The 10,828-nt window shown below is 35.0% G+C and overlaps 1 protein-coding gene across 1 annotated transcript; it reads right to left on the reverse strand.

The window, feature by feature from the left end:
* Positions 1–222: 222 nt before the first annotated feature.
* On the reverse strand, positions 223–5,035 carry vent (ventral expressed homeobox). The gene is made up of 3 exons (XM_074646872.1): positions 4,641–5,035; positions 3,822–4,024; positions 223–3,522 (listed from the first exon to the last, which is right to left on the reverse strand). The coding sequence occupies exons 1-3, from the start codon at positions 4,762–4,764 to the stop codon at positions 3,241–3,243; spliced, it is 609 nt and encodes a 202-aa protein (XP_074502973.1). The 5' UTR covers positions 4,765–5,035; the 3' UTR covers positions 223–3,240.
* Between the last annotated feature and the right edge of the window lie 5,793 nt (positions 5,036–10,828).

Below are 10,828 nucleotides of genomic sequence, written 5' to 3' on the forward strand. Positions count from 1 at the left end.
ACATAGTTAACCCCTTAAAACCCACCTGCTGAATATAATTGGGCTCATTTCCAGTGATACACAATTTATGCAATTCCAAGACTGTTTATGGACGCCAGCATGCAGAAATATTGAAACACACCATTTTTAGAATAGGTGAAAATAACACATTTACACGGCATTCAAATAACTGGATGTTTTTGCCCAAAACAAAATCCATAGTTACTCGCAATTAATCGCAAATTAATCACACATTTATCTGTTCAAAATGTACCTTAAAGGGAGATTTGTAAAGTATTTAATACTCTTATCAACATGGGGGTGGAAAATATGCTTGCTTTTTGCAAATGTATGTATATATTTATTATTGGAAATCAATTAACAACACAAAACAATGACAAATATTGTCCAGAAACCCTCACAGGTACTGCATTTAGCATAAAGAATATGCTCAAATCATAACATGGCAAACTCAAGCACAGCAGGCAACAACAGCTGTCAGTGTGTCAGTGTGCTGACTTGATTATGATTTGCCCCAAACTGCATGTGATTATCATAAAGTGGACATGTCTGTATTGGGGAGACTCGTGGGTACCCATAGAACCCATTTTCATTCACATATCTTGAGGTCAGAGGTCAAGGGACACCTTTGAAAATGGCCATGCCAGTTTTTCCTCGCTAAAATTTGGCCTAACTTTGGAGCATTATTTTGCCTCGTTCCAGACAAGCTAACATCTGGCAGGCCAAATCTAACCTGATGGCGGGCCAACTTTGGGCAGCCCTATATTACATAAATGTGTTTTTTAATGTACAATTTGAACCTGCAAAGTACTTCACATAAATGCACTATTGTAAAAAAGTGCTATATTTCCCTCTGAATTGCAGTTTAAAGCAACATAAAATAGAAATTCTCAGTACAGCTACCTCAAAATTATACTTAAGCACATTACTGTCCACCACTGACAAAGGGCAACTTGAATTATTAAACCACCATCTGTGAGTTTTCAGGGAATAACTGTAAAAAAACAAACAATTTATTCCACATATAGGAGAGTTGAAATAATTTCCCTGACAGCCATATAAGCTTGATTCTATCACTATAATCACCAGTTGATGTTGCAGATCTCATTAGCGTCTCTCTCGGCTGAACATGTGAACAACCTTTGACCTCTCCCCATCATCTAGCTGTGGCTCCAGCCTGTCTGCTGCCATCCAGCTGCAACTCTCAGTAGATACCGCTCGCACCTCTCCACCCGCGGCCACTCACCTGACTCCAAAGGATCAGCTGAAACACTCATTGTCATTCATGTCACCGATTCTCTTGCCCCTCTCACAATGGATCATTTATTAATGCTCATGTTGCCATTTACTGTCAGGAACTGTCCCGGTTAATGCAGCAGACTGAGGAGGCCTGGTGCTTTGTATAGAAGGCGCTGCATAAATGGATATATGGTCCAGTAAGCCTTTAAATGAATAATGTTCTTCTCATTATAGTAGTTACTGATGCATGGAATCCTAATCGTCTCCTTTGATAATTGTGCCTCCTGGTGGGAGGTGTCAGTATTTATTTTTCTTTTAGATCTGCTTGTATATGCAGAGGAGTGCCTGCTGAAATCCTGCTTTGAATCATAAAACACCTACCAAAGGAAAGGAGAACCAGAGCTGACTGACACAGCATATGTCAGAGTCTGATAACCTGCAGTGAATGTAATCACTCCACCAGCAGGTATTTTATTCAGAATCTCATAAGTGAACAAGCCTCTTTATGACAGATTGACTCAATCAGTTAACCATTTAGCTGGTGCCACCTAATGACTTTAACGTGAGGCAATATGCACCTCTGGTTCAGACTGGAGGGCGCCGTCCTTCAGCGTCTCTCAACTAGGTGCGAAGTGTTCAATCTGGAGACAATAGAGCTCAATGGATCTCAATGATGTGGCTGTTACCTTCGCTTTGATGTCCCTTTGAAGATGCAAATCTACAGCCAGCAGAGAGACATCACAGCTTGGAGCCACCGGACGCCAAAAGGAAAATATTTGCCTGCAGCATTTTTTTTTTCTTCACATGATGGAGAGACAGGCTGGTCAGGCCCTATGATGATACCCAAACCGGTTTATTCTAACAAATACTTGCTTATATGATCCTCTATGACCACTCTCCACAGGATAAAGGATGAAGAGAGACAGAAACACGGTCGCAATATGGTGGAAACAGGAACTGCGCCATTTGTTCCTTTTTGTTAAAGTTGATATAAACGTTTCAACAGATGGAAACTGGATCTCCTGGTTTAGTATAGTGGCTTTGATGCAAATCAGATCCCCCATTTTAAAATGTGCATGTGCAAATATTTCTCAAGGCTCTTTATTTGTCATATTATGTCGATTCCAGCAAATGAAAATCTTTGGTTTGCAGGTTCCTTCAACAATGCTCATAAAATAAGTATATATATAAAAGGGGAAATTACACAAGTAAAAGTAAAAACTAGTGCAATTAAAATAAATATCAACATAAGTAAATATAAAATCATGTAAATGTAAATTTGTAATTTTGTTGAAGACAGTATTTCAGATTGGAAAATTTAATGTAAACAGGATGTAGTATGTATATGCATGATGAGAAGTAGTATATGTACACAGATGTGTAATGAGAAGTACTACAAGTATATATACAGCAGTGTAAACAGGAATGTAGTATGTAATAATGAGAAGTACTACAAGTATACAGAGGTGTAAACATGAATGTAGTATGTATAGAGTAGTAAATATGTATGCATAAATATACACACACATAGAGAGGTGTAACAGTTTGTAAAACAGTATGTAAAGTATATAAAGGTAAATGAAGGTAAAGTGATGATTCCTTATGATTTCAAAGTCCCCTCAGACAAAAGTACATATATAGGCTATGTCATAACTCAAAAACAAATTTTAGATGTTGTGAAATATGTATTTGTAATATAATACTGCATGCAAGTGTAACAACTGAAGAAAATATTGTCAATATTCCAAGTACTTTTGATTGAAAGATGAAGAAGCGAAGAGGCAGTTTGTAGTCTTTAATTCTGTTTTATTTTTTAACATAGAGAATATAATATTTGCAGCAAATACATTTACATTATTTAAAATCATACATACATCAATAGTGCTTCAGATATATTAAAAGCAATTATATTAATAACTTTTTAAACCCCTCTTCTAGAGAGGGAAATGGAAACATATCTAGATTCTAGACAATATGTTTTTTGGTGTTGCAGATAGAAATTCAGTAGTAGTGTGGAAGAGGCATGATGGCAGGGTGGAGGTGGAGGTGGAGGTGGGAGCGGTGCTGCTGTTGCAGAGCAGCCGGCAGGGTCGAGCTGTGGAGCGGCTGCAGCTGCTGGTAGAAGGAGGGAGCCGGAGGGAGCTGTCCACTCAGGATGGGGTGCTGAAACAGCAGAGGAGGAGGAGGCAGCAGAGAGGCAGGGACGGACAGGAACCCGGGACAAAGGTGGTCCTGCACCTCCCGTTTCAGCTTCATCCTCCTGTTCTGGAACCACGTTTTCACCTGGAGAACACAAGGCAGACATTAACAAATATGCTCAGTTATGAATTATGATGACTAGGAGTATGATGACTATGCAGTATTGACAATAAACTGATTACTAACAAAATTGCACAAGTGGAAAATGATATCGCACAGTGAGAATTAAATGAAATTCCACCTGAAAATATCAGGTTATTGTCAGTTTTCTGGTGTGCAAGTGGTCTACTGGGAGCAGTGCTGGTTGTGAACCCAAACTATTAAATAGGAGACCACTCGCAATGTCACCAAAGGCCTCACTGCGACCACTGCCTCAAACCCACCTGAGTTTCGGAGAGGTCCAGCTTCTCAGCTATCTTCCTCCTCTGCATGGCACCCAGGTATCTGTGCTTGCTGAAGGCATTCTCCAGTTTGATGATTTGCTCGGAGGTGAACTTGGTCCTCATCCTTCGTTGCAGCAGGGTGGCCTCTCCCTCGCTGTCATCACCCACCTCGCTCTCACACCCAGAAGAGTCTCCACAACTATCTGGAGGGAAGAAGAACATGAGGGTTTTTTAATTAATTCAGCTCTAAAAATCAATAATCTACACAAAGACCTGTCCATCTCCACCCCTTGAAGGTCCCATATTGTAATATTGTACGTCTTTTATATTATAAAGCAGGTTTAAGTGATATATAAATACTGTGAGAGTATCGAAGCGTTCTATATACAGAGAAATACACACTGCCCGTATTCAGAAATTGTGCGTTTGAAACAAGCCGTCAGAATTTCCGTCCATTTGTGATGTCACGAATAAACAATATTTAGACCATTACACGGTTTTAAACATAAACATTCTCAATGTGTTCCAGTTTATTCCTTTTTGCAGTGTAATGTAAATAACATCAGCTGACAGGAAGTAAACATGGACACAAACTGTTGCCAGGCAATACAATTCTGTTGCAATTTCGTTGAAATGCACTAAAACGGAGCGTTTAAGACAGAGGGTAAATACAGGCATATTCAGGCAGACAAAATGAGGAAAATATATATTTTTTTTTAACATTACAGCATGTAAACATTTTCTAGTAGAAACACAAATACAAGTATGATCCTGAAAATGAGCACGGTATGGGACCTTTAAAGTTATCATTGGACTTACTGTTTGGTGAGGTTGGAGAGGATTGGCTTCTTGATCCTTTTGTAAATTCCTCCATTTCGCTTTGGACTTCTGAATGAAGCGCGTAATAACTTTTGGAGAGCCATTCCACAGAGAAGTTTGCCATGTTTGTATATCCAAGCTGTGCGTCCCAAAGGTATGTGTGCGTAATGCTGTCCTCTTTGGTGACTCTTTGGTGGCCTCTATATAGGAGGAGCACACGTCTTTTATTTGCATATGTAAAAGGGATCTCGACGGAACGATAGAAACTCGATGGTGGTTGTAATTGAGGTTAATAGAGGCTGGGTTGTGGTTTTTCTCACGTCCATTGGCTGGCTGAGATGATCCGGCGCCGGTAAGTCTGAGTATCAGTTAGCTGGCAGATCAAGACTTCAATGATCTATATGCATAAAGAGATTCAGACTGATATCCCCCATATGAATACAAGGCTGTTAACTACAATATCATCTCATATATGTAGCCCAATTAAAGAACTATTTCACATTTTAAAGTATTCCCTGTTCCATAAAATGTCACAGATATATAGATAGATAGATAGATAGACATGAGGTACACAAAGACATGAGGTAGGTACGAAAAAACACAGAGTTTGCAAATCTCTATATAAATGTACATACCAACAACTTTAAATCATATATTTTAGCCATATGTTGGTGTTTTGACGCCGAAATCTATTGAGCATTGAGAATAAAAATGTGGCATAGAAAAAATAAATATTGGTACTGAAAAATAAAACACAGGCATTTTAAAAATATTTTATTTTTATATATTTTTTTGCATTCTGATGTTTTGCAATGATAATTTCAGTTTTTTATGCTGACATTCATTATTTTTTTGATTTTTTTTTTTGATATTACAACCTTTTAACAATCCCAGTTTTTTGTTAGATGAAATTTACATAATTAATTTAATTATTATCTCAGCAAAATATTATATACTTAATATTATATGGCTTAAAAGAATACCCTAGTTTTATATTTTTAAAGATACTGATTTTACAACATATTTGATTATGATTGAAAATTCAAAACTCAAAAAAATTCTTAATGGGCAAAAACGATTACATTGTTTAGACATTTCAAATTTATTCCAATTGTTTAACAGACCCCGATTGTTTGTTTGTTTCTTATTTTGTCTTTTTTTATTCATCTTTTGTTGTATAATTTATATTATTTTTATATTATTTTTATACTTTAAAATATATTAGCAGAATTGTAATGAAAAATGTTAATTAATCTACTGTATTGAACTTTTGAAATAAAGTATTAGAAAAAAAACCTACAACAAACTGCAACTTTCTTGAGTTGAAAAATTATGTATTCAATTAAAAAAAATTATTTGTATGATTCATGGCGCAATTCAAACGAGATAAAAACAATTCTATAATTATTATTTTATCTCTCAATTGACTACCATTCATATTTTTTTAAGAAATAAGGTCCTATAATATAATATAATAATGCACTATACTCATTTTTAACAGTCTCTTCTGCACTATGTTCACTTTTTTTAATAGTCGTGTATCTCAGTTGTTACCCTGCACTATATTCAGTTTTAACAGTTTTCTTCATCTCCTTGTATTTTTATATCTGGTATATTTTTTTTTGTACTTTATACTTTGCACTACTAACTTTTTTACTGCCTTTTTACTAACATGTTTTGCACTATGGAACTCTGATGCTGGAAACTTGAATTTCCCCTCGGGATCAATAAAGTTACTATCTATCTATCTATCTATCTATCTATCTATCTATCTATCTATCTATCTATCTATCTACAGTATCTATCAATGGGGTCAACCGGAAGGGGCGTGGCTTCAGCTCCCTATCGAATGCAATGCGGTAGCAGTGAAGCACTCTAGTGGTTCAGACATGGTTGGTTCAGGCAAAGAAGAAGGCAAATAGGACCTCGAAGAAGAAGAAAAGGAAGAGATGTGAAAGTAGAGAGCATGGATCTACAGAGACTGAAGGAAAACAACAGAAAGAACTGGAGTTTCTTGTGAATTATGAGGTCAGTCAGAGGCTGAACTGCTCTTTATATCACTTTTTGTTATACTTTTGCTGCTGTTATTGTCAGAGGAAATCACCACCGCCTGTGGAGGAGCACTGAGCGGAAGCGACAAAGGAACAGGCTCCTGAACAACATCCGGTTTCAGAAAGTGGGATTAGTTTAGTTTGTTGAACCTGAGATACTATACTATATAGTATAGTTTGCCATAAAAATGTAATAAAAAGATATAAAATGTCATTAGAAAAGTCATAGTATGCCATGAAAGTCATAAAATGTTGTATTATAGTATGACATAAAAATGTCATAATATTGTATGCCATGATAATGCCATAAAATGTGGTAAAAAAATGCCATGGTATAGTATGCTACAAAAATGTCATAGCATAGTAGAGTATGCCAATAGTCATAAAAATGTAATTAAAAAAATCATAGTACAGTATATCATGTCATCAAATATGTAATATGTAAAGTATGCCATAAAAATGCCACAAATTTTAATACGATTTTTATTGAAAATGCGGCAGAAATGAATGACCCCTTATGAGCCCTCTGAATACATTAAAAGTAGAAGACAAAGGCAGAGGTGAAGTGAGTGGAGAAAATCCGTCATTCTCAGTCTGGAAACTCTGCACTCATCTGGGGAGAAAAGAAGAGAAGGTTGATTTAAGAATTTGCATCACATTTACATAGAAATTCTACAAAAGGCTTTCTAAAACTTTTGTTGACGCAGTGCTTATTTAGGGAGCCAGCAAATGATTAAGGGCTGCACAGGAAAAGTGAACTATATTCTAATATTTTTTGACATTTTTATGGCATACTAATACATCTTTTCTATTTTTTTATTGCCTTTTCTCGACATACTATACCATAACTTATAATACCGACTTTTTGTGACAATTTTCGACATACATACTATTATTTTTTCTACATACTATACTATGACTTTTATCACCATACTGTACTATGACTTTTTTCAAACATACTATACGATGACTTTTTTCAACATACTATGACATTTTTTTTTACTTTTTTACTGACATTTTTACCGCACACATTTTTTATGGTGTACAATACTATGATTTTTTTGTTTTTTTTACTTTTTTCGACATACTACTATGAATTTATTTTTATTTTTACTGTTTTCGACATACAAACTATGACTTTTTGTACTTTTTTCAACATACATAATATGATTTATTTTCGAAAAAAAAGTCATAGTATGTATGTCGAAAAAAGTACAAAAAGTCATAGTATAGCATGTCGAAAAAAAGTCATATCCTATAGCATGTCGAAAAAAGTAAAAAAAAAAAAAAGTCTTAGTACAATATGACCTTTAATTGTATAACCTTTATCAACTTATAATATTGACTGTTTTATGGTGTACTCTAATGTGTTTTTTTGTGACATTTCTGCCCCATCTCAGGAAGTTCAACCTGCCTGCTGCTGACTCATTTCTACACTGCAATAATCCAGTCTTTTCTCTGCACATCCATCACTGTGTGGTTTGGCAAAGCCACCAAACATGACCAGAACAGACTACAGAGAAAATTATTGGTGCCAGTCTTCCCTCCATCCAGGACACCTCCAGAATCAGGGAACACACTGACGTCACTGCAGATCCTTCACACCCTGGACATAACCTGTTTTAACTTCTCCCCTCTGTTACGCGCTACAGAACACTGTACGCCAAAACAACCAGGCACAAGAACAGTTTCTTCCCACAGGCCGTCACTCTGATGAACAGTTAAATAAGTCATACATTGTCAATATCCAATCCAATATCCATATCCAGTCAATGTCTTTTTTTGTCATATATATTTAAATGTACATACTGTACATAATCATTCAGACTATGTATATCCATTCATTATTTGTTTCTTTGCACTATTTGTATTGTTTACAACTTACAGAATACTTGACTTCTATAAAGACGTTTTATCTTATTTTATTACTGGTCATTGTTGCTTCCTATATATATTAATTTAATATTTGTAAATACACAAATTCCTTACCCCTTGGTGCTGTTTATATTTCTGAGTACATAATTAGAAATTCATGGGTCAAATTCCTTGTGTGTGCACACGCACTTGGCCAATAAAAGTAATTTTGACATACAATTTACAACTCTTTTTTTTTAATATATATATATATACTATATTATAGTACTATCGTATAGTATGTCAAAAATGTAAAAAAAAAAAAAAAAGTCATAGTATAGAATCTCGAAAAAAAAGGCAGTATAATTTTTTTTAAAGCATGTTGAAAAAAATAGCATTGTAAGTCCAGAAAAAGTAAAAATAAAAAAAAAGTCATAGTATGTCGAAAAAAAAATCAAAGTTTAGTATGTTGAAAAAAAGTCATAGAGTATATCGAAAAAAAAAGTCATAAAAAATCAAAGTTTAGTATGTCGAAAAAAGTAAAACAAAAGTCATAGTACAGTATGTCCAAAAAAAAAGTCATAGTATAGTGTGTCGAAAAAAAAGTCATATAGTATGTCGAAAAAAGTTTAGTGTGACGAAAAACAGTCATAGTAAAGTATATTGAAAAAAAAAAAATCATAAAAATGTCCGCAAAAAAAAGTCTGAAAAATGTCTGAAAATGGTGAAAAAAAAAAACTGGAAAAATGTCTGGAAAAAAAGTTTGAAAAAGAAAGTTTGAAAAATTTTGGAAAACAAAGGTCTAAACAATAACTGAAAAAGGTAAAAAAAAAAAAAAAAAATGTCTGAAAAAATGTCCGTAAAAAAAAGTCTGAAAAATGTCTGATGAAGGTGAAAAAAAAGATGGAAAAATGTCTGAAAAAAAAAGTTTGAAAAATGTTGGAAAACAAAGGTCTAAACAATAACTGAAAAAGGTAAAAAAAAAAAAAAATGTCCGTAAAAAAAAGTCTGAAAAATGTGAAAAAAAAGACTGGATAAATGTCTGAAAAAAAAAGTTTGAAAAAGAAAGTTTGAAAAATGTTGGAAAACAAAGGTCTAAACAATAACTGAAAAATCATATTATAGTCATTGAAAAATATTTCACAATGCAAAAAATTAAAATAAACAAAAATATATATATTTGTAATGCCTGTGTTGTGTTTTTTCAGTGCCAATGTTTCCTTTTACTGTACAAAATTTTATTTTTGATGCCAAAACTTACTCTCACTGCTCTATCTCTGATATAATTAAAAAAAATAATAATTAAAATGTCTCAAATCTGGCTGTCAAATCTGTGACTGGCTTTTTGCAGTAGCAGACAGGAGCACCCAGCTGTCTGAGCATCAAGCAACCTGGTGATGAAGTCTTTGTTATGGTGGGACTGGGTGGGTGGGTGTGACACCAGAAAGTCAGAAAGTGAGAAAGTTCCCTTTTGATGTTTGTTGACTGATTTGAATGAGACATTTGCTGAGGAGCCTCTGGGCAACTTCAAACGCCATACAAACAGGTAACCTATGGCTCAAAGCACAACGGTGATTCTATTGTTTTCAAATTAATCATTTAGGCTACAGCAAAATTGTGTTATCCTAATTGTATCTACCAAATTATATTTAAAAAAGAAAGAAAAAATGCTCTGAGCCAAATAATGCATAGAAGTAAACTGCAGACCTCTATGATCTTTTAATTACCTTAAAGTGTGTCTATCTCCAGATCTCATCATATAATCAGGTTTTAACTGCTGGCCTCAGACTTCAAACCAGAGATCAGATTCTTCGGCCACACAAAGACCCCAGACTCTCTGGAGCCAAGCCGGAGGGCTCCTGCTGGAGGTGTAAACTCATCAATGAGCGGCTTAATTTGGACTAATTGTTGACCATGATCTCCCAGTTAGCTGGCTGTTTGAAGTGCAGAGATGGGGACGAACAAGGCATGAATGAAAGCAGAGCATATGGTCAGTCTTTGTTGACAGGTAAGGGGGGAAACCAAAGTGACTGTATGTGACGCTCAATAAGAATTTTTCTTTTTCTTTTTGACAGTATGCAGTCTTCAGTGATTTAATTTATTATGATTTGTTGACATGAATTGGGCTTTGGCCTCATGATATGAGATCCATACAATGAGTTGTGATAACCTCAATGGTCAACTCCCATCTTTATCTCTAAACCTCCTCCCGCCTTGAGATGAAAGACAGGATGATCTATTCATGTTGAACTAATCCTGCAATAGAGATAAGATCATCACCTT

Source organism: Sebastes fasciatus, chromosome 9, assembly GCF_043250625.1.
Source record: "Sebastes fasciatus isolate fSebFas1 chromosome 9, fSebFas1.pri, whole genome shotgun sequence".
Taxonomy (NCBI): Eukaryota; Metazoa; Chordata; class Actinopteri; order Perciformes; family Sebastidae; genus Sebastes; species Sebastes fasciatus.

What these genes read in the sequence shown, in the direction of transcription:
- vent (XM_074646872.1), bottom strand. Translation starts at nt 4,764, where the DNA reads ATGGCAAACTTCTCTGTGGAATGGCTCTCCAAAAGTTATTACGCGCTT. An exon ending in CTCTCCAACCTCACCAAACA is followed by an intron (nt 4,025 to 4,640) that starts GTAAGTCCAATG and finishes TCTTCCCTCCAG; the next exon opens with ATAGTTGTGGAGACTCTTCT. An exon ending in TGGACCTCTCCGAAACTCAG is followed by an intron (nt 3,523 to 3,821) that starts GTGGGTTTGAGG and finishes TGTGTTCTCCAG; the next exon opens with GTGAAAACGTGGTTCCAGAA.